This window comes from Mustelus asterias, chromosome 21 (genome assembly GCF_964213995.1).
Source record: "Mustelus asterias chromosome 21, sMusAst1.hap1.1, whole genome shotgun sequence".
Lineage (NCBI taxonomy): Eukaryota > Metazoa > Chordata > Chondrichthyes > Carcharhiniformes > Triakidae > Mustelus > Mustelus asterias.
The window spans coordinates 36,417,160-36,441,386 of record NC_135821.1 but is presented as its reverse complement, the minus strand read 5'-3'; the positions used below and the strand labels follow the sequence as shown (position 1 = coordinate 36,441,386).

At 42.8% G+C, this 24,227-nt stretch overlaps 1 protein-coding gene across 3 annotated transcripts in view; it reads left to right on the top strand.

Annotated features, from left to right (window-relative positions):
- LOC144509216 (protein tyrosine phosphatase type IVA 2-like) overlaps positions 1-23,842 on the top strand; it is a 106,136-nt gene extending 82,294 nt beyond the window's left edge. For all 3 annotated transcript variants that reach the window (XM_078237717.1, XM_078237716.1, XM_078237719.1), the window contains exons 4-6: positions 11,795-11,925; positions 18,372-18,446; positions 19,906-23,842. In XM_078237717.1, coding sequence (XP_078093843.1) covers positions 11,795-11,925; positions 18,372-18,446; positions 19,906-20,017 — 318 coding nt within the window. In that variant the 3' untranslated portion in view covers positions 20,018-23,842. The remainder of the gene's footprint in view (positions 1-11,794; positions 11,926-18,371; positions 18,447-19,905) is intronic.
- Positions 23,843-24,227: the final 385 nt, after the last annotated feature.

Genomic DNA, 24,227 nt, shown 5'->3' with positions numbered 1-24,227 from the left:
TAGCACTGCTGCTTCACAGCGCCAGAGGCCTGGGTTCGATTCCTTGTGAGTCACTGTCTGTGTGGAGTCTGCACACTCTCTCCGTGTCTGCGTGGGTTTCCTCTGGGTGCTCCGGTTTCCTCCCACAATGCCTGTTAATGTTGGGGTAAATACGTAGGGTTATGGGGATAGAACTAGGGTGGGATTATTGTCTGTGCAGGCTCGATAGGCTTCTTTCTGCAATATAGGGATTCTATGATTATTTCGAGTGCTTAATTTAAGTGCACTGAGTTGCAGATTGTGGCTAAAAGAATTTGAGAGAAATATTTGAAGGGATTTGATTTGCTTTCTTTTTAATTGGCATTCTTTACTGACTGTTCTCGGATTTTGTTATTTTTATGTGCCCTTGTAATTTTTTATTGGAGTTTATGTACCCACAGTTCTATTTTTAAGCTTTTTATCCAGATGTTTTATGCTGAGCACTAAAGACCATGCCCAGCAACAAGCTCTCACTCAATAAAACCATGTGAATTTATAAGACACAGAATCCAGTAATGTAGCATCATGCAGGGATCAAATGCCTTGTTACTGTAGTTAGTCGTCTGAATTGCTTTGAATCTTGAGTTCTTGTTTTGGGATAACAAAAGAAAGGACATAATTTAAGCTGCAAATTAAGTTTAATAAAGAATTAAGCAGCAAATTTCACTTGGTTTCAGAACATTTTAAATTTTATTTATTAGTGTCACAAGTAAGCCTACATTAACACTGCAATGAAGTTACTGTGAAAATCCCTGAGTCGCAACACTGTGGCCCCTGTTTGGGTACACCGAGGGAGAATTTAGCGCAGCCAATGCATCTAACAAGCATGTCTTTCAGACTGTGGGAGGAAACCGGAGCACCCGGAGGGGCCTGCGCGGATGCTGGGAGAGCGTGCGGGCTCTGCACAGACAGTGACTGAAGGTTGGGATTGAACCCTGGTGCTGTGAGACAGCAGTGCTAACCACAGTGCTGCTGTGCCGCCCATGGTTAACTGCATAACTGCTCAAGTACAAAAGGAGAACCCAACTCTTAAAACTAAATCCAGACGCGCGCCTGTGTTATAAAAGCTGCATGTGAGATTTTGCCTAAGCATCAGTATTCATGTCTCGCTTAATTTGGAAAAGCTGTCTGGTATATCTAAAAATTCAAGAGCTTGTGGCCAATGAGCTGTCCATCAGGTGGAGTTCAAAGCTTCAGTCCTCACTCCCCGCTGTCTCTAGCCAACCAAGCTGACAATCAGCCAAATTTAATAAACTGATAACTTTGCAGGTAGCTGTCAGCAAGAGCTACTAATGAGATCAATGCCATAACCTAACAATTGAGAAGGAAAATCAAGGCCAGTTAGTGTCATGACAGGCATACGGGCTGCATAGTCCATGCTTTTCTTCAGGCAATTTCCGGTGATAGGTATAGAATGTAGTGTCTGCTCCCTTCACCCAGGGACGCTTGGCCAACAGTGATGCAAAACCCATTGACCATGTTGGGGAATCTACCTTTTAAATTTGCTCTGTGTGTTTTTGGGGTGGAGGCTGAGGGGTACAACTCCTGGCATGCATGGGATTCTGGCGCACAGCGCAGCAGTGGGATAGACTGCACAAGCTCGAGGATGGCAGAAAAACCTAACCACATAACCTGGAGTGGGGACTGTAAGGCGTGCGTGTAAATGAGCCCTCATGACAAGGTTAGCCCAGAGCTGAAGAGGCAGTAGCTGAAGTGCTGCCATTAGCTCCATGCAGCTGGGACTCAGAGATACCTGTGGGGAGCTGGGGCTCAGAGAAGCCCCAGCTCCCCACAGCTCAGTCAAGCTGCTGCATGAAGATGGTAGCTGGGGAGGGGGGGGGAAAAGAACCCATGATGAGCAGTGGTTATCTGCTTCACCAAACTTGATGGCTGCAATTGTGCAAGTGGTTAGATGCTGGGTGCAACCTGGCCAACCCAATAGGACACAGTGGTGGGTGAAGGGATTGAGCGACTGCTAGGTGAGCCATTGTTGTGGAAATTTGAGCTGGAGTCTGATTTCCTGGCAATTGCAGGCAGAAGAAGCTTTTGCTGAGGGAAATCAGGAGCAGGCTCCAAGAGCTGAATGTCCTACTCCTGCTCCTAAGTCCTATGTTGGTCACTTGTTTCTGTAGCGTAGTGGTTATCACATTCGCCTAATACGCAAAAGGTCCCTCTGTATATCCTCAAAAGAGAGGAGCTGAAATCCCTCGAGACCAGTTGAGTTTAAGGATTTTTTGTGACTACAGTCTGATGTCTGAGTGGGGTGCTGAGAAACTCAGAGGACCTGTGTTGGGTGTGTTTGTCCTTTGGTGTGCAGTTTGCTGTTGTTTGTGTTCAAATTTGCCTGCCAAGTCATCTTTGCCTCCTGTCAATTTTGGATGTTGAAGTATAAGATAGGTAATGCCTTGTTTGCTTTGCTGACTGAGTCGTAGAATCTCTACAGTGCGGAAGAGATCATTTAGCCCATCGAGTCTGCACCAAATCTGACAGAGTATCTTACCCAGGCCCCCCTCCCTTGCCCTATCCCTGTTACCCCACACATTTGCCATGGCTAATTCATCTAATCTACACATCTTGAGATACTAAGGGTCAATTTAGCATAGCCAATCCACCTAACCTGCACATCTTTGGACTGAGAGAGAAAACCGGACCCCACAAACATAAGGAGAACGTGCAAACTTCACGTAGACAGACATCCAAGGCTGGAATTGAACCCTGGCGCTGAGGCAACAGTGCTTACCATTGTGCCACCCATACCTAGCCAGCACATCTTTGGACTGTGGGAGAAAACGGGAGAACCCAGAGGAAATTGTATAGGAAAATTTATTCTATTTGTTTAAAGCCATGGAATCTTGTGGCTTTATTCTCTTGTTAAGTCACTGGGATTTCAAATTTCACCTATTTACAGCACCTGTTAGGTTCCAAACCAGATCGTAACATTTAATTGAGATTAAAAAATATACAGAATTGTCAGGATTTGCATTGATAGTATTCTTATGATCACAACCAATTTGATCTGTAGGCTCCACTTATTTGGGTTCAGGTTTGATCAACATAACAACAATTTGATGCAAATTTAGCAGTTTGCCTTTAAAAATTTGGCACCTGCTGTGATGAGCATAACCTCTCTTGGTGCACAAGGAGAAGCTGAACGATAATTACTGGAAATTGTCCATAAATTATATCTTCAAATTTACTGAGAAATTGATTTTGAATTCCCACAGTAAGGATAGTATTGAATCGGGGGGGGGGACAGGTAGTGGGTATCCCTGCACCAAAGGCACAGTGAATTCATACACTGAGAATCCTGTCAAAGGCAAAAAAATAACCGCTGTCTTTACAAATTAACTTACTCTGATCCCCTGTTGTAATATTTCAGTCTCTCTTTCCCCCCCCCCCCCCCCCCCACTACATTTATTCTCCATTGTCCCTGGAGAGACAATTTCTCACGAGTCAGCCACTTAGTAATGTAATCGCAAAAACTTCACCTAATTTATTATCTATAGAGGAATCCTGTGTTTCTTGAAAACTAGTCTGTTTCTGCAGTGTGCCTGATACGCATCTCAGAACCCATCTATATGATTAAGTAGAACAGTGCATTTGATATTATAAAGAAACACAGAATTAATTTGTGTAATATGAGAACTGGCTGGATACGAACATAAGCTTGCACTAAATTACCTATTATATATTGTATACATACACTAAGTTGTTAGAAAAAATTGGTATATTGACAGGCTACAGATGGGGTATAAAACTGTCCATGGAATCAAATCAGTCTGTGTGGCAGTTCATTTTACCTTCACATTAAAAAGGCAATAACATTGAGGTTATTGAAAATTATTCATGCACATCAATAAATAATTTGCCTAGCTTTTTCTATAATGCAAGAATTTCCCACTAATGGCATATAACTTAATTTAACAGGTGCATTTTGGCTGGAGAAGGGGACATTAATGTAGTACATTAAACCAATAGCTTGGGTACACTCTGGCAGTCGCATAAAACACTTACCATTGCTTTATATTGCGAGTCAAATACAAGGCAGTGGCGCTGTTAATATATGGTCTAGTCGCAATAATAGGAAGATCAAAGGATATGAAAATAAAGTCTGATTTTAAACAGATCCGAACTAAGGATCTGGCTCTATCCATAATGAATGGATGCAGCTCATTCTTCTGCTTCCCTTCCTGGTCCTCTCAGGTTTTTGTGACTTAAAGTGCATATGTGTGGTTGGGATTAATTGTAATCGAGCTAAACTGTTTCCCATATGCGTTTGTTTGCATACCCTTTTCTTGCAGTAAGTTTTGACTGGAAGTGTGTGTGCATTCCTTCATCAGTGTCCCTGCAAGTGCTGAGCAGGCGAATGTAGTATTTTAAACAATAAACCAGTATAAAGGAGTTCAGTGAGGATGGAGGTTTTACAATACACCTGTAACTGTTCAGGTGAGGTCTCAGCAGAGTTGTGGAGATGACCCAGGAATTTTGACAGGATGCAAAGTGAGGGTAAATCAGTCGCACTTTAGTTTCCTAGAACTTCTGTACAAGAATAATCGCGCACGTTTTCAGCATATATAGGACTATAAATACCATGCATAAAAATTAGGAGTAGGCCACTCGAGCCTGCTCCATTTGATAAGATCATGGCTGATCAGTTTGCGGTCTTGATGCCACTTTCCTGTGTAACCCATAACGTTTAACTCCTTTGTCAATCAAGAATCTATCTAACTTGGCCTTAAAAATACTCAATGACCCCGATATCTGTTGCTGTCTGGACAAGAAAATTCCACAAACCAGCGGCCCTCTGAGGAGAACAGAAATTCTTCTCATCTCTGTCTTAAATGGGAGACATGATGTGGAGATGCCGGCGTTGGACTGGGGTAAACACAGTAAGAAGTTTAACAACACCAGGTTAAAGTTGCAAAAGCCACCAAATAAACCTGTTGGACTTTAACCTGGTGTTGTTAAACTTCTTGCTACTAAATGGGAGACCCCTTATTTTTAGACTGTATCCCCTTAGTTCTAATATCTCCCACAAGGGGAAACATCCTTTCAGCATCAACCCTGACAAGTTCCCATAGGATCTTTTCAGTCTGATCACCTCTCATTCATCTAAATTCCAACGGGCACAGGGCCAAGCTATCCAATCTTTTCTCATAATGCCCCTTCATCCCAGGAATCAGTTGAGTGAACCTTCTCTAAACAACCATAAACAGGACTTAAAAAGTGCTAATTGTAAGAAGCAGTGTGATTTATTTTTTTTACATGATTTTTTTTAACCAAAATGGAGGGTAGCAGCCTGGATGGAGCAGAATAGTAAGATAGTAATATAATAATGGAGCCATGGGGTGAGGAGAGAGGTTGTGTGGGAGGCCAATTAATGGGATGACTGAAAGGTGATGGGCTGAGACGAGCTGCAACTGGAGCAATGGATTTGGGAAAATGTGTAAGAGCATCCTCTCATTGTTTCTTACTATTGTGATATTCTGGCCCAAGCTCTTACCACAGCCACCTACACCTTACACTGACAAATAGAAAACAAATTGAAAAAAACAGCAGATGTACAAAAGCACAAATGAAGGCAAGTGCAGAGAAAGCACCACGGTAGCAACAAAACAAAAGTAGACCGAGAACAAGAAGACAATGTGTGAACCTTGTGTACAAATAATATACCCATGACTTGTCACGAGCTCTGTTACAGTGAACCTGTTGATGTATTTGGTACGCAATGCTTATTTCTCATAAGCATCACACTTTAGTGTTTAAACTTTAGGCATCACACTTCAGCATATCCTTCGACTTTGTGAACCAGACCACATGATATCCTCAATATTGTATTGTGGGGCTTGTGGGGTTTAAATTCTGGGGCAACAAAATAGGTTTAAGGAAGGAGTGTGCATGCAGACATGGTAATGATTGGTCAGAATACTGATGGTGTATCTGAAATATCTAGTTCAAGAAACTATTTTGTGCTAATGCAATTAATTGCAAGTTAATACCGCTTGTGTGATGAAGGGAAGCAAATAAGATGTAAGTAATCGAATGTGCTCGATCACTTTTGTTGTTGTTTTACTCCTTTTGTCCTTGCCAACATATCCTCTTAAGATTCACTAAACGATTTAGGTGGCATAAGTAAAGTGGCTAATGAGAGTGTGCTGAGAGACAGATGACGGAGCAAGGAAGATATGGGTGGGGAGAGAATTGGAGATGTTGCTTCAGTTCCAGGCATGGTTTCAATGTTGTATTAACTCTGCCACCTTAAAAATCGATACAATTTCAGCCCTAATAATTGTTCAAAATTCAATTTCCTACTTGGCCCCAATCCCATAAAGTAGCTTTGCTGCCCCATAGTATGCCTGTTAATCCAGTGCATCAGTAGAGGGCTCAGCACCAGGATGTAATTTGTACCTGCATAGTGCCATGTAACTAGTAAAGAGACTTTGAGGGCCTCTTGCTAATGTTGGCTCTATCCCTGCACTTTAAATAGTGGTAGTGTTCTCTTTCCTGGTTGGGTGTCACAGAGCAGCCTTTGTACCTGAATCCAAGAGAGGTTGTATTTGCCCAGTCTGAGTTGGCGTACAGTGTAAATGATATCTGGAACAGTTCTCACAGCAACTGTATCTATTGGTTCTATTTTTATTACACATTTAATGCTGTTAGTGTTGCATTGACTCAAACTAACCGGAGGTTATAATCAATTCATTTAAAAAATCATTCTGTAAGTACAGATGTGCTTGGTCAAATATAAACCCAACCCAGACTTAAATCTCATTTCCCCATTGAAATTCTCTGTTCTGCCTGTTTGTACCTTTTGAACATATTGTAACCCATGTTGCATTCCTCATGCTTCCTTTGAATGAAGTGATTGGGCTATACGCCCTTAAAAGTCCTTTTGAAAGTGGATTTCATTGCTTGAGCATAACTAGCTGAACATCAGCTCTGCCGAAGGGTCATCCTGACTCGAAACGTTAGCTCTATTCTCACTCCACAGGTGCTGTCAGACCCGCTGAGATTTTCCAGCATTTTCTGTTTCTGTTGTAGTTGAACATTCTGTTGGTGAAAATATCCTTACGTTTAATTCCTCTGAATTTTATTCTGGAGGTATCGCATTTCACTTTTGATAGAAAATGGGAAAATATTGGTTGAAATTTCTTTACAGTTGAGATTTCTGAGTGCTATATTGTTAGGCCCTTAATATTTATTTACTAGGTTTGTTAGGCTCCATTGTTCAAGACTTTAAAAATAACCGGATAAAAGCAAATTACTGCGGATGCTCGAATCTGAAACCTAGAGAGAAAATGCTGGAAAATCTCAGCAGGTCTGGCAGCATCTGTAAGGAGAGAAAAGAGCTGATGTTTTGAGTCCAGATGCTTTGGCAAAGGGTCATCTGGACTCGAAACGTCAGCTCTTTTCTCTCCTTGCAGATGCTGCTAGAGCTGCTGAGATTTTCCGGCATTTTCTCTTTTGGTTTAAAAATAACCTTGAGCTGTGAGATGGCTTCCTTCCTTAGAGGGAGAAATTGGTGGGTGACTACATCTTTGATCTTCTGACTAGCTGCATTGACAGAGGCCATCATCTTTTATACTTCTAATTTAAACCCTGTAAAATTGCTCAGTGTTAAGCTGCACATAGGAAAAGAGAGGAGAAATGATAAGGTGATCAATTTGAACCATATTTCCCACCCTCCCCTACCTATCTGCAGCCTTTCCTTTCCTTACTGCCATGTGGGTGTACCTACACCACATGACCTGCAATGGATCACAAGATGCCTCACCTTCTCAATGGCATTTAGGAATGGACAACAGATTCTGGCCAAGCCAGTAGAACTGGCGTCACATAACGGACAAAGTTCTTTTACAGCATGTCTCCACCATTGTCAGACTGGATGGGACTGCGCTGATCTGGTTTCATTCCTAGTTATCCTGATCTGCGATGGCTTCTTTTCTCTCCCATCCCCTGAAATTGTGGTGTCACTTTCCATGTGTATGTTAACAATACCCGGCTCCACCCCTCCTGATCCCACCACCAAAGTGCTAAATAGAAGCCATTGTTTTTGTTCCACTTCACAAACACACTCTTGTCACTAGTTTCCTGACCCCCCCGGCAACTGCCTGAAGCTGAACAAGACTGTCCAGTTTGTTGACCTGAAACATATCTCTGTTTCTAGTTTCACAGATGCTGCCTAACCTGAAAAGTATTTTCAGCATCTCATGTTTTAATTTCAGATTTACAACAGGATCTCGTACACAGACCAAATCGGATCTATGTTTAACCATCCTGTCAATATATCCTAATAATTTGTCTGTTTTTCCAATGGCCTCACGTCACTGGTCATGGACCTACAATGGTTGATGCGTTACAGCTGCACTGCAGCTTTGGAAATTTACCTGTTATAAAGGTCTACACGGATCTGGATCTTTGCTGGTCAAAGACAAACAAAGAACAAAAAAGATTACAGCTTAGGAACAGGCCCTTTGGCCCTCCAAGCCTGCACCGACATGCTGCCCCACTGAACTAAAACCCTCTACCCTTCCGGGGACCGTATCCCTCTCTTCCCATCCTATTTATATATTTGTCCAGACACCCCTTAAAACTCACTATCGTATCTGCTTCCACTACCTCCCCCAGCAGTGAGTTCCAGGCACCCACCACCCTTTGTGTAAAAAAACTTGCCTCGTACATTTCCTTCAAACCTTGTCCCTCGCACCGTAAACCTATGCCCCCTAATAACTGACTCTTCCACCCTGGGAAAAAGCTTCTGACTATCCACTCTGTCCATGCCTCTCATAATCTTGTAGACTTCTATCAGGTCTCCCTTCAATCTCCGTCGTTCCAGTGAGGACAAACCAAGTTTCTCCAACCTCTCATAGCTAATGCCCTCCATGCCAGGCAACATCCTGGTAAATCTTTTCTGTGCCCTCTCCAAAGCCTCCACATCCTTCTGGTAGTGTTGCATCCAGAATTGAACACTATATTCCAAGTGCGGCCTAATTAAGGTTCTGTAAAGCTGCAACATGACTTGCCAATTTTTAAACTCAATGCCCCGGCCGATGAAGGCAAGCATGCCGTGTGCCTTCCTGACTACCTTCTCCACCTGCATTGCCACTTTCAGTCACCTGTGTACCTGTACACCCAAACCCTCTGCCTATCAATAGTCTTAAAAGTTCTGACATTTACTGTATATATCCTATCTTTACTAGACCTTCCAAAATGCATTATCTCACATTTGTCCAGATTAAACTCCATCTGCCATCTCTCCGCCCAAGCTTCCAACCGATCTATATCCTGCTGTATCCTCTGGTCCCCATCGCTATCCGCAAATCCACCAACCTTTGTGTCATCCGCAAACTTACCAATCAAACCAGTTACATTTTCCTCCAAATCATTAGCAAAGGTCCCAGCACTGATCCCTGAGGAACACCACTTGTCACAGCCCTCCATTCAGAAACACACCTTTCCACTACTACCCTCTGTCTTCTATGACTGAGGGTGGCACAGTAGAAAACAGTACCACTACAGGGAAGTCCATTGTCAACTTGTCGGACTACACATGCATCTCCACTTCTATGACCGAGCCAGTTCTCTATCCACCTTACCAGCTCACCTCTGAACCCATACAGCTTCACCTTCTGCACCAGTCTGCCATGAGGGACCTTGTCAGATACCTTACTGAAGTCCATATAGACAACATCCACTGCCCTACCCTCATCAATCATCTTCGTCACTTCCTCGAAAAACTCGATCAAGTTAGTGAGACATGACCTCCCCTTCACAAAACCATGTTTCCTCTCACTAATACGTCCACTTATTTCCAAGTGGGAGTAGATCCTGTCTTGAAGAATGCTCTCCAATAATTTCCCTACCACTGACTTAAGGCTCACCGGCCTGTAATTACCTGGATTATTCTTGCTACCCTTCTTAAACAAAGGAGCAACATTGGCTATTCACCAATCTTCTGGGACCTCCCCTGTAGTCAATGAGCATACAAAAATTTCTCTCGAGGCCCCAGCAATTTCCTCCCTTGCCTCTCTCAGTATTTTGGGGTATATCCCATCAGGCCCTGGGAACTTGTTTACCTTCATGTTTCTCAAGAACCCCAGTACCACCAACTTGTCGATCTCAACATGACTCAAACTATATACACACTCTTTCCCAGACTCATCATCCACCCAAGTCCTTCTCTTTGGTGAATACTGACGCAAAGTACTCATTTAATACCTCGCCCATTTCCTCTGGTTCCATGCATACCAACCCTCTCCCTGGCTACCCTCTTGCTCTTTATATATGTATACAAACCTCCTAACTATTTCTCATCCCCATTTTCCAGTACTTAGTCCATAGCCGTGTATGCCTTGGCATCACAAGCACACACCTGCATAACGATTCGTAAAATTCTGAGCAGCGCTGATTCTTTCTGATCCTAAAACAGAATTTTGAGTCATTTATGTCTGGATGTTAAATTGAGTCCAGTGGTAGATTTGGGTTCAATTCACTGAAAACCATAATGGTTAACCATAATTCTTACAAAAGACAATGACCAAGCTGTGCCTCCAAAAGCACAAAATTGGTATGCCCCAGACAGTAAGGATGGATATGAGCAACAAGTGGACTAATAAAAATCTTAAATAATGCATTCAAGCAACAAAGAAAGAGAAAGGAAACTTGATAAAAGGAAAAGGGGGGAAAAAACACTTGGCCCAGCATTTGACTTTACTAAAACCTTTGGAAATATTGCAGCCATGTTCATTTTTAAGTACAAAACCTTCAAACCAGAGGGAATGGCGGTCAGTTCCATTGAGTGATTTTGGCAGGCCTGTTTCTAGTGCTGTTAAACAGTGAGTATCTGTTGTCTAAAACTGCTGCTGTGTTTTTATTGTTTTTGAAATGTGGATTTCCTGTTTATTCAGCAGGGCGAGTATTCTCGCTGTGTGACTTTGCTGAGTTCCTGTTTATTTGGCAGGGTAAGGGTTGAACTAAAATGGGCTCACGTGGCTGACTTGGTCAAGCAGAGAGGTGCTCTCCTTCACCAATCCCCCATGCAAATTATGGTTGACATATTCTGCAGTTGAGGTTAGTGGCATGCCATATATGTGACGTTATAGTAATGCTGTAATTATCCGGTTCACAGATAATTCCGGCCATTTGATTTTTGTGGGGAGGGTGGCAAGGGGAAAAGAGTAACTTTTTGGGAGTATCAACGTTCCTCGGGACTTATAAAATAGTTTTTGCGCAAACTAATGTGATAGGTGAATGAGGCCCCTCTTTGATCTGTGTGTAAACTTGAAGTATATTATACTGAGCTGTTGCCTGATCAAGTTCACTTTCATTCAATGTCTCAATAGTTGAATTGTGGAGTGTATGCCTTAATGGAGAGTTCTCATCGTCCTGATGGTACAACAAGGAACCTTCAGAAGAAAATATCATTTATACATGTTAATTCTAGCTGACAGTTTTTTAAGCATATGTACGGCAATAAGAAATGATTGACAGCGAAGTGCACTTGCATCGCCTTCGTCATTCATTTTTATGGGCCATCCAGTAGAAGATGCTTCCAACTGTTCATGCAATCCCTTGTTGATAAGTCTACACATTGACCATTGTTGAGAATATTCTGCCTTCATAATGGTTTAGTGTAACATAGTGTTTACTTCAAGCACACAACATTCTTTACCTTGTCATCTTGAATGTAAACCAGTAAAGGGTTTGGGCAGGCTGTAATTCGTACTGGGCCATATGAATTCTGCTGTACTCATCTTTCATTTGTGTTCTGTTTCAGGACTGGCCTTTTGACGATGGAGCCCCGCCTCCCACTCAGATTGTGGATGATTGGTTGAACCTGTTAAGAGAGAGATTCCATAACGAGCCAGGATGTTGTATTGCTGTGCACTGTGTGGCAGGACTGGGACGGTAAGCAAGAGACTAGTTTACAAGATGACCTGAATTTTGCAGTGCCGTTAGTGCGGCATGATGGCACAGTGGTTAGCACTGCTGTCGCACAGCGCCGGGGACCTGGGTTCAACTCCTGGCTTGGGTCACTGTCTGTGCGGAGTTTGCACATTCTCCCTGTGTCTGCGTAGGTTTCCTCTGGATGCTCTGGATTCTTCCCTTGGTCTGAAAGACGTGCTGGTTAGGTGCATTGACCCAAACAGGTGCTGGAATGTGGCAACTAGGGGAATTTCACAGTAACTTCATTGCAGTGTTAATATAAGCCTACTTGTGACACTAATAAATGATAACAATGTCCAAAGGCACTTCATGGGTGGGTGTAAAAAGACGAAAGTGACAGGGTCAGCTTGTAGACCCTGTCAACTTCTAGAGGATGATGGCATCGTCCAGTTGGCAACACAACAAATAATTTCTCCTCTTCTCCCCACACACACACACCGCCCTCAAAGTAAAGGTTATCAGGAATTTTTTAGGTCTGTTATCAGAAAGAAAGATGCAGCTGTTTCCTTTGGCTTTTAGAACATGTGCAAAAGAAATTAACAAATTCTTTCTCTTTTATTACTGGTTATTTGACTGCAGCGTCCTGTCAGCTATATTCTCATTGTTTCCAACAAAAGACCAAAGCAGGTCAACAAAGCTTTTTACACCCAGCTTGTATGTCTTACTCATTAATTTCTTTGTGCTTCTGCTTTTAGTTAACATTTAATCCTGTATCTCCCACGTATTTTGCCCATCTGTTTAACATTACATAGGTTTATTTAGCTTTTGGCAGCTTCTACTTTTCATGAAGCTTAAATTATTCGGGAATCATCTGTTGCTGTCCTGTTTAATGGAAACCATTTAGCCTGGTGAGCATACATGCCAACCGAGTGTACTGGCAAAATCTACCAATCACTTGAAAAACTGACACAGGCTGAACAAGCTGACAACTCAAGAATGGTTGTGGTATGAGATCTACAAATTCCTCTACTTTCACCAGGGAAAACAAAAAGAACTGCATGAAACCTTAATCTGTAAATCCAAATGTTGAATCAGAAAACAACAGGCATGCAACAGCATCCTTGCCTTGAGAAAATTTAGTTTTTTGTACCGTTGTTTCATTTTAAATGTTTCCTCACTTCAACTGGAAGAACAGGGCAGCTCAAATGGTAATAAAAGGAATGGCGTAGAAAAATGAGGAACTGGATTGTACTGAGGGAGTGTGGAAAGGTACGTAACTTGAGCACTGCTTGTGGGGAGGACCGTTGGGAAACTGTAAGATGTGCCTGGCAAAAGGATGTGGGCAGTGTGTCCGCACAGTGGAGAGGTTGAGGGGGGGCAGTGTATCAGCACAGTTGAGAGGTCAGGAGGGGGGCAGTGTGTCAGCACAGTTGAGAGGTCAGGAGGGGGGCAGTGTGTCAGCACAGTTGAGAGGTCAGGAGGGGGGCAGTGTGTCAGCACAGTTGAGAGGTCAGGAGGGGGGCAGTGTGTCAGCACAGTGGAGATGTCAGGAGGGGGCAGTGTGTCAGAACAGTGGAGAGGCCGGGAGGGGGGCAGTGTGTCAGCACCGTAGAGAGGTTGGGGGCGGGGGGGGCAGTGTGTCAGCACAGTGGGGAGGTCAGGAGGGGGGCAGTGTATCAGCACAGTTGAGAGGTCAGGAGGGGGGCAGTGTGTCAGCACAGTGAAGATGTCAGGAGGGGGACAGTGTGTCAGAACAGTGGAGAGGCCGGGAGGAGGGCAGTGTGTCAGCACCGTAGAGAGGTCGGGGGCGGGGGGGCAGTGTGTCAGCACAGTGGAGAGGGCTGGGGGGGGAGGGGGGGGCGGGTTGCAGTGTGTCAGCACAGTGGAGAGGGCGGGGGGGGGGGTGCAGTGTGTCAGCACAGTGGAGAGGGCGGGGGGGAGGGGTGCAGTGTGTCAGCACAGTGGAGAGGGCGGGGGGGGTGCAGTGTGTCAGCACAGTGAATAACATGAGGGAGGGAAGAGCGTGAACTTCAACTTTGGGCAGGGAAGGTGTAGAGCATTAGAAGTGTCATCTTAAATTTCGTGTGACGGAGGGTAGATTTTTTAAAAAGTTGTATTGAGGGAATGGCATTACAAGTACCAGCTTTTCTGATTTGATGGGGAAGCGGAGAACCCAGTTGGACTGAGAAGTGAGAATATACTGATGTGAACGGGGAGGGTTTTTGGTAGAAAGAACATCTGTTGTACTGCTGCAAGTTGCCAAGCTACCTTCAGCAGCACTTTCCAAATCCCTGAGCTCTGCCACCTACAAGCTCCCCTCCAAGCCACAGACCATCTTCACTTGGAACTATATCGCCATTCCTTCACTGATGTACCCGCACCTCAGCGACTGCAATGGTTCAAAACAGCGGTTCACCTCTGCCTTTTTGAGAGCGATTAGGACAGGCAATAAATGTCAGTGATGTTCACATCCTCTAATAACGCAAAATAAATCTCCATCCTTAAAAATGAAAACTTATTGCCCGGAAGTGTGGTAGGGGCAGGAACCTTCACAATATTTAAGATGCATTTAGATGAGCACTTGAAATGCCTTGGCATATGAGGCTATGCTGGGAAATGGGATCAAAATTGAATCATAGAATCCCTACTGTGCAAAATGAGGCCATTTGGCCCATCGAGTCTGCACCAACTCTCCAACAGCGCATCCCATCCAGGCCCTATCCCTGTAATCCCACATACTTTACCCCACTAATCCCCCTAACCTACACATTTTGAGACTCTAAGGGGCAATCCACCTAACCTTTGGCCTGTGGGAGGAAACCCACGCAGACACCGGGAGAACATGTAAACTCCACACAGACAATTGCCCAAGGCTGGAATTGAACCCAGGTACCTGGCGCTGTGAGGCACCGTGCTAAGAACAGATAGGTGTTTGATGGCCAGTGCAAACATGATGGGCCAAAGGGCCTCTTTCTGTGTCCTAAAGCTCTGACTCTCTAAAGATTACTTCAATTGTTCTCAAATCCAGTTTCTGCTTTTCCCCCCTGTCCCTCACCACACCAATTCACAAAGACACTCGCCCTAGTTCTTCAGACCCAGTTCACGACATTTATCACTGTATCCCATATTGTCCCTCATGCTCCCCTCAGCTTGCTTTGTGTTCCCCCGCCTTGTTCTCCCCAAGCCCCCGGCTCATGTGCTCTCTTGTACCGAGATCCAGTAGCTAATGTCTCCTGTCAGCAATACATCTAGCGTTATTGAAAGGATTCTACTATTGTTTTTTTAATGTTCCCCCTACTGTACACAGAGGAGATAATTCTGTAATTAGCACTGAGGCCCATAACTTACTCTTAAGGTGGCTGATGTAGTAATATGCAATTTATGGGGCAGTGGGATGTCATAAAGTGCAGAGTAACTTTACCCTGGTCACACCGAATTAGTGCTATCAGGTCCCTGATCTTGGTTTCAGTAACAGTCTTTGCTAATTAGCATGGGGAATCGGAAATGATAGCAAGTTAAAGTTTATTTATTTGTCACAAGTAAGGCTTACATTAACACTGCAATGAAGTGACTCTGAAATTCCCCTAGTCGCCACAGTCTAACGTCTGTTCTGGTCAATGCACCTAACCAGCATGTCTTTGAGAATGAGAGGGGAAACCGGAGCACCCGGAGGAAACCCACGCGGACACGGGGAGAACGCGCAAACTCCACACAGACAGTGACCCAAGCCGGGAATCGAACCCGGGTCTCTGGCGCTGAGAGTGTCCAGTTTGTATTCTCACAGCTGGTGATCTCGCTCTCCTAGTCATGTGTAAAAATATATTTCCAAACAAGAAAACCTCTTTCTGTTAAGATATTTAACAAGTAACGGATATTTGCTTAATGGAATTTAAAAGGTAGTGCTCATTTCTGTCACTGAATCTATTTTTTAAAATGGGAAGCATGTGCTTATTTTTGAAAAGAAGGCTTCATACTTTTAATGTCACATGCCATCTCTTGATTGCCAAAACACTACTAATCCGATAAACCCAACTAGATTTTATAAGTTCCTGTTTAGGGGTAAATGTTTTGTCCTGATTCATCAGAAACCAATCAATTTGACCAAGATTCGAGCTAGTGTACGTAATCCAAGCAACAAAAACAGAGCTCTGACGAAGAGTCATCCTGACCTGAAACCTTAGCTCTGTTCTCTCTCCACAGAGGCTGTCAGACCTGCTGAGGTTTTCCAGTATTTTCTGTTTTTGTTTCAGATTCCAGCATCCACAGCAATTTGCTTTCATCTTGGTATGTAATCCACGTCCTGCTAATGCGTTATGACAATGGGGAGTGTAGGGTAGCATGTCAGGAACAACACAAGGCATACCTAAAGATGAAGCTGCAACACAGGACTACTTGCGTGCCAAACAGCTTAAGCAGCAAGTAATAGACAGAGCCACACAATTCCACAACCAATGAATTAGATCTAAGCTCTGCAGTCCTGCCATATTCAGTTGTGAATGGTGGTGGACAATTAAATTACTCGCTGGAGGAGGAGGTTTCACAAATATCCCCATCTTATTTGATGAGGGAGCCCAGCACATCACTGCAAAAGATGAGGCTGAAGCATTCCCAACAATCTTCAGCCAGAAGTGCCAAGTGGATGATCCATTTCGGCCTCATCTGGAAGTCCCCAGCATCACGGGTGTCAGTCTTCAGCCAATTCAGTTCACTCCACGTGATATCAAGAAACAGCTGAAGATACTGGATACTGCAAAGGCTATGGGCCCTGACAATATTCTGGCAATAGTACTGAAGACTTGTGTTCCAGAACTTGCTGTGCCCTCGTCAAGCTGTTCCAGTACAACGCTGGCATCTGCCCGGCAATATTGAAGATTGCCCAGGAATGTCCTGTACGCAAGAAACAGGACAAATCCAACCCCGCCAATTACCGTCTCAGCAGCCTACTCTCGATCATTAGTAAAGTGATGGAAAGTGTCATCAACAGCACTATCAAGTGGCACTTACTCAGCAATAATCAATGGGGTTCTGGCAAGGTCACTTAGCTCCTGACTTCAATACAGCCTTGGTTCAAACGTGGACAAAAGAGTTGAATGCCAAAGGTGAAGTGAGAGTGAGTGTGACTGCCCTTGACATGAAGACAGCATTTGATCGAGTGTGGCATCAGGGAGCACTAAGAACTGGAGTCAATGGAAATCGGAGGGGAGGAGGGGAACCCTCCCAGTTGGAGTCATACCTGACACAAAGGACGATAGTTGTGGTGGTTGGAGGTTAATCATCCCAGCTCCATGACATCATTGCAGGAGTCCCTCAGGGTGGTGTACTAGGCCCAACCATCTTCAGCTGCTTCATCAGTGACCGACCGACCTTCCATCATAAGGTCAGAAGTGGAGATGTTCACTGATGATTACACAAATGTTCAGCACCATTTGCAACTCCTCAAATACTGAAGCGGTCCATGTCTAAATGCAGCAAGACTGGGACAAAAATCTAGGCCTGAACTAACAAGCAGCAAATAACAGTTGTGCCATACAAATGTCAAGCAATGACTATCTCCAATCAGATAGGATCTAACCATCGCCTCTTGACATTCAATGGTATTATCTTCACTGAATCTCCCACTATCAACATTGTGGCCATTACTATTGACCAGAAACTGAACTGGACTAACATATAAATACTGTGGCTACCAGAACAGGTTAGAGGCTAAAAGAATCCTATGAAAAGTAATTCGCCTCCTAACTCCTCAAATCCTGTCCACTATCTACAGAGTAAAAGTCAGGAGTATAATAGAATACTCTCCAGTTGCCTAGGTGAGTGCTCCAACAACACTGAAGAGACTTGACACCATCCAGGGCAAAGCAGCCCACTTGATTGCTAGCCCTTTCCGCAAACATTCAATGCTTCCATCACCGATGAACAGTGGCAGCTGTGTGTACCATCTACAAGATGCGCTGCAGGAACTCACCAATGTTCACCAGCACCTTCCAAACCTATGACCACTAAAGGACAAGAGCAGCAGATGCCTGGAAATGCCTCCACGTGGAGGTTCCCCTCCAGATCCCCATCCTGACTTGGAAATATATCGCTGTTCTTTTACTGTGGCTGAGACAACATCTTGGAATTTCTCCCACCTCCTGAAGGGCAAATAGGGATGGGCAATAAATGCTGGACCAGCCAGCAACGTCCATGCCCCATAAAATGTATTTTAAAACATGAAAATAACGTGATGCTTCATTTCTTGTACCATTTAACACATTAATTAACGCAGAATGTTGCTTTGAAGTAAGACCGTGTGCAGTTGGATACTGCAATGGAAAATCTATGGTTCAATGGGCTGCGTAGTTTTTTTTTGCCTCTATTTCTCTCCTAGATTTTGTTTAAATGTACAACAAATGGTGCACAAAAAATTGTAGCCTTGCTAAACCAATGCACTTACTCTTCAATCTATCCATTTTCTTGCACTGCAGAGCTCCAGTGCTTGTTGCACTAGCATTGATTGAATCTGGAATGAAGTATGAAGATGCTGTTCAGTTTATACGGCAGTAAGTAAAGTATCTCCATTATTTGTAAAGATTGTTTTTGATCTTGTCTTTATGGGTAGTGATGGTGCTCTCTCAACAGTTTCCCCAGTTGGCTCAGTGGGCTGCTGTGCATTATGGAATTGAGCTGTGCATCCCACAAAGTTTTGAAATCTGACCCAATCTTTGCTGAATCAATTGCTCACCTTTCATGCTATTTTATTTAAAAGCATCGCAAAGATCATCTTATAGTAAAATTAGTTTTGAAACAAAGCAAATGGGAAAATGCAGCAGTTGCTCTAACTGAGCAACTGTGACCCATTGACGACCTCTTTGTTGATAACTGAGCATCCACGTGCTTGGGATAACCAATAGAATCTTCAACATCACTTGATTTCACATTTCAAATGATGGACAGTGATCCAATAATGTTAGCCTGAATTATTAGCTCAAACCCTAGTAGATAGTTCCTACGTGACTCCAGATCCACAGCAATGTGCTTGACTTTTAACTGCTCTCTGAAATTGCTGAGCAAGCCGTTTCATTCGAGAGCATTTAGGGATGGGAAATCGATACTGGTCTTGCCTGTGATGTCTACCTTCCGTGAATGAATTTGTAAAACAGGAATATATGCTGTTCTGAAATTCTGTTCATCAGCCACATATTCGGAAAGAGCAGAGATTAAAGTGAATTTTACTTTGTATGTAAGCAGAGTGCCAACTTCAAACTGGGACAGAGTTTGAGAGGGAATGCTTGTTAAGAGAGATTTACATCACATTTAACCTGATCTGGGAATGTTTGATGTTAACACCAGGAGTCTGAAGTAGAAATTATTCCATTCCCTGGCACTAACCACCTTACACTTTGAGTGTTAAACTCTCAGAGAAATGACATAAATGTAACTGCAGCTCTTGTGGCTGCCTGTCGGTGAGTGGGTCATGGGAATTTAGCTGTTCAATGTGCCGTTGGAATCCAGTTTTATCAAGTAACTGTCTGTAAAGAACATTCAGTTCTTTTGCATAAATCTGCATTAGTCTTGTCCCACCATCCTCAAAACTGACCTAATTATATAGGTATGAACATTACCTATTGAATTAGCCCAATTATCAAATCGGACTCCTGTTGAGTTACCTCATTCTGCTGACTCCATTTAAAGCTGGAACAGACGCCATTGCCAGCTGCAGGTCCTGCACTCGTAGCAGCAGCAAGTGGGCCAATTGAAAAATCCAGAATGCAGGCCCCTGGGGCAATGTTCTAAGCCTTTTCCAAAAAGAGCGGTGAAAATAAGTGCTGCAGTCTCCCGAGTGTCTTCCCTATGGGAACTATCAACTGCGAAATTAAATAATGGACATGTCAAAATATTACTTGGGCAAATGTTAGATGCAGGTAGTGGAAGACATTTGTGAGTATCAGTTCACTTGATCTTTGTTTTAAATGCGTGAATCCACTAAAACTCACCCATTTAATTCTTTCTCCATTTCAGGAAAAGGCGTGGAGCTTTTAATTCAAAGCAACTACTTTACCTCGAGAAATATCGGCCAAAATTACGTTTGCGCTTCAGAGCCACTAACAGCGCGAGCTGCTGCATCCAGTAGTAATCTGTCTCTGGACTGTAGATACCTTGGTGACGCAAACACAGAAATTGAGATATATTCGCACTCGGTGAAGTCAGGACCGTCAATCTTGGAGTGAATTTTAAAAAAAAGAAATCTGTCTTTGTGGTGAAGGAATTGTGTATTTTTCATATGATTGATCTTATCAGGGAGGTGTTGCATCTTAAAAATGGTCTGTATTGAAATAATTCACTGCCTCTGTAAAAAGGAGGTTAAGATTATGTCTGTGCAAAGCCCCGCTGTCACCTCACTTTGTAGACCTCACTTGCATTGCACAAAGACTACCTGAGGATATGGTTCGATGCAATAGTTTTTATCCCTCTGGTTACCGCAGGTAGGCAAAATAAAAGATGGAATTGGCACTGTAATTGTATTGTATTTGATTTCCAGAGATAAGCAATGCCAATCTTAGAGAATAAACTCTTAGTTTTGGTGTAATGCTTAGGTTTTTTTTGTTAAATGGAAGGATTAAGTGTATAAGCATCTGTATTTTAGGTTTTTTTAAATCTACCAATTTTTCATCCAGAAAAATGGAGGGGTAAGCGAGCACGTATGTCATTTTATTTTTTAAAAGTTTTTTTTTGCTTTAGATCCCCTATGCAGTGACAGTCTGCCACATGTACAAGGCATTTCCCAAGGTGTAGGATGTGTGCAAGTTAGTATTTCTGCAGTTATTGGGTTTGCATTCCATTAGTGGTAAATGCTCCAAACTGTATATCAATATTACGGTCATGGGTTCTTCCCAGCCAGTTCGTGACGACATGTTCCCCTATACTGCATCTTTCTGGAACAAGGCTTGGATGGACAGAGGAAAGAGTAAATTTTCCACACTGACTGTGGCTACTGTGTCTGCTTTTTTGGAATCCACAAAATAGATGGGTGCATGCACGAGTCAGTGACTGGTAAACATCACCTTTGCAAGAAGGTTATTGATCTAGAAACGTGTCCCTCTGAGCATTGTTTTGTGGACCTGATGGCAGAAGAATGATACCTCAGCAAAAAGTCTTTTATCATTGTTACTAACTCTTTGTAAATAGAAAATGGGGGAAAGCAGAAGAATATTAGATTGCGAGTCAGAAAAACATGGTTTGTATGGATTTGCCCAACCGGCTGATGAAAGTGTTAGAGAGTAAAAGGCAGGGATTAAACAAGATGGAAAATGGTTAAATGAAAAATGCAGATGTCTGTCTAACATCTGGCTGTAAATGTTACATTGAATTGTAAAACATACCTTCCGCAAAGACAAATGAATATCTGCTTCCTGCTCCTTTTTTTCCCCCCACAATTCTTAATTGCCTACAATGAAAGTTTTCCCTTTTATGGATGTTTTTGTTTGGATTTCGTGCTGAACCCCTCGCAAACATGTGCAGAATGTCAATTTATTGCATTTTTTTCTTGTAATAACACAATTTTCATCTCTTTATAAAACAAAGTGAAAAGGCTTATTTTAATTTTTATTCACTTCCAAGTGCGGAGGAAGGGCAGGAAATTCCTGATATGGCAGATGTGGAAAAATAAAATTGTCTCCTAGGTTGCTGTTGTGTAAGGGGCAGGGGCACTTTGTCCAATGATCAGCCTCGTACTTGAGAAATTCATCTGAATCATGGCTTGATATTTTTTCTTCATTTTTCCCCTGGTGTAACCTTTTTAAAAAACTGTTTCAGAACAGTTACTTCTGGATAAGTACCTAGTGTGGTACTAAATGAGCGACAGCAAATGTGGCAATTTAATGGTGTAAGGTGGCCAGAATTGTTGCTCTAGTAAAGAGTTCTCCAATTTTAGCTTTTGGCTGCTTCTTATTCCACACGTGTGGTTCTTGCAAGAGCCTGTATCATAGTCACAGCCAAATATGAAAAGATACACAGTGTGCAGAACAGAGACTTCCCAGTACCAATGCACAGCCTGTTTATAATTTTAAAGAAAATGATCTCTCTTTTAGAGGGTACTAATTTTAAAGAAGTGTGATCCTGCAACGCTCCTCAATAAATGTGGGGTCCAGCTGCGATTTGCCGACAATATTAAGTGAGCAATGCCTGTTACCTGAAATGGCACTAATACCCGAGGCCTTCCTGTTGTTAAACATTAAAGGACCCTGATCACTGCCTCCTGCTGCCTGCCATCCATTAGCCACAATTTGTTTGCTTGCAGCAGGTGCTGTGCGAAACATAATTTAAATCCCCTGAAAGCACTCAGCAAATGCTCAAGTGTAATTTTGGACCTACTCAGAGGAACAGTTTTGTGGCCAACCTGGTTGCAGTTATCTTGTATTTTACAGGATGTGACAAAACAGGAAAGAGAGCTGAGTGAGTAACTGGAACACACCAGTTATATCAGTCTAGAGCCTGGCTAATTTTTAACGGTGCCGGTCTGTCTAGTATGATCCTGTAGTATGTTAAATCTTACGCACACCCTCCCCACCCCCCCTCCAATCCCCCCTCAAATCATTCTTTGGCAAGGTTAAACCTGACATAACCTTGGAATAATGGTTGTGAAAAATTCTGGTGTGATTTGCCATTTTCCAATATTACAAGGAGCACCTGCAGAATTTTCTAAATCAATTTTATACCATTCTACTTTCTTAATAGTATGTCAGCAGGAATGGGTTACTTAGCTTATGTTTTGTTTTTGGGTGATTTCCAACTCCAAAAACGCATTCAAAAGATTATGCCTTAATTGCAGCACAATGAATGTGTCAGAATTCTGATTCTATCTGGTCCTAGATATTCTAACCCCCACACACAATCAAATTGTACCAGTGCAAATGACCACAGTAGTTCGTAGCTACATTAATGAACCATTGTTGTAAAGACTTGAAACAGCTGAACTGCTTGTTCCTGAAATGAATCCAGTGGTTCTATGTTTGCAACACTGCACTCTGACTTGGGTAGCTTTGTAACCAGCATGCTGCTTGGACACAGCATTGCTTCATGTCGCAACATCTAACTTAGTTTAGACATCAGGCAGAGTGTCAATACAGCGTGTGGTAAGCTCAATGTGTATTGGTTTGAATCAAGGGAATGCGTAGAAGTTAGTAAGGAGGTCTTCCCAGGCCCTATAGAGTGCACTTGCTCCTGGCTGAAATGAGTCAGGACATTTCAGACCAAACCAATATCCCATATCCATCTAAATGAGTTCAGGAAGGATGTGTTTTTAATCCAAGAGGATGTGGGATAATGTGATCTGGCCATTCTTGCCACCTCCAGTGTGAAAATTAGAGCTTGCATTTAAAAGGAAAGTTTCAAGACTGCCTGTATTGTATGTTTTACCTGTAATTGAAGGGTCTCAAATTCTGCCATATTGGAGTGTGCATTAATCGTTCCATTATGACTTTTAAGACCTGAACCAGATTTGTGTAAGGTTGTTCCCTGAGTTGATAGGGAAACCTGCATTGGAAATTAGTTGAGGCTCTGGAGGTGAGACAGCTTAATTACATTTGCAAATCACTCAAAACGTTTTCAGAATATAATTTTCTCCAACCTGAAAATGATTTTTGTTTTGACTCCAGGCATTAGCTGGACATCTGATTTACTCATACACACCTCAGTATGGCAGTTGGCAAATCCAGATATTTGGCTAGGCGAGTATAATTGAGTTAGAAATCTAGACTAGTGATGGACCAGTAGAAATACTGGACTGGTGCCGATAACCAGGTACTGTAAGTACTGGCCAGTGTTGGAAATATTCAGGTACAGATATGGGTTCATTTTGAGACCCTTCTAATGAGCTTTGTCCCAATACTTACACCCATGTTCATTTTTTTTCTAGTGGACTTTGATGTTACCAGACCTGCACTTTTTAGTGCTAAAATAAATGCCAAGGGTAAAATGATTACATTAATGGGTGGTCTGTCACTGTTTCAAATTGGTATTTAGAATCAATTTTCTGTCATTTGAAAATTAACAAGCAATGCTAAATGGTGAACTTTGAGTGATTTCTGTCCCAGAAAGACTGCACTCCTTTTTAAATTATCTCTCTCACTTTCGTGGGGAAACTCAAGTTGAAGTGAACAATTACCAAATCTGAAACTTGAGTGCAAGGTTTCCTGTTTGAGTTGGCATCCTGAGAGATCGCAGATGTCTTGTTATATGTGATTTGAAACAAATAGAAAGTGCTGTCTTTAAAACAGCAGCTTGACACTGCTCATTGCTGGCTGGAACCTTCCAGCTCAACACCGATGTTGTCATTTCTGTGA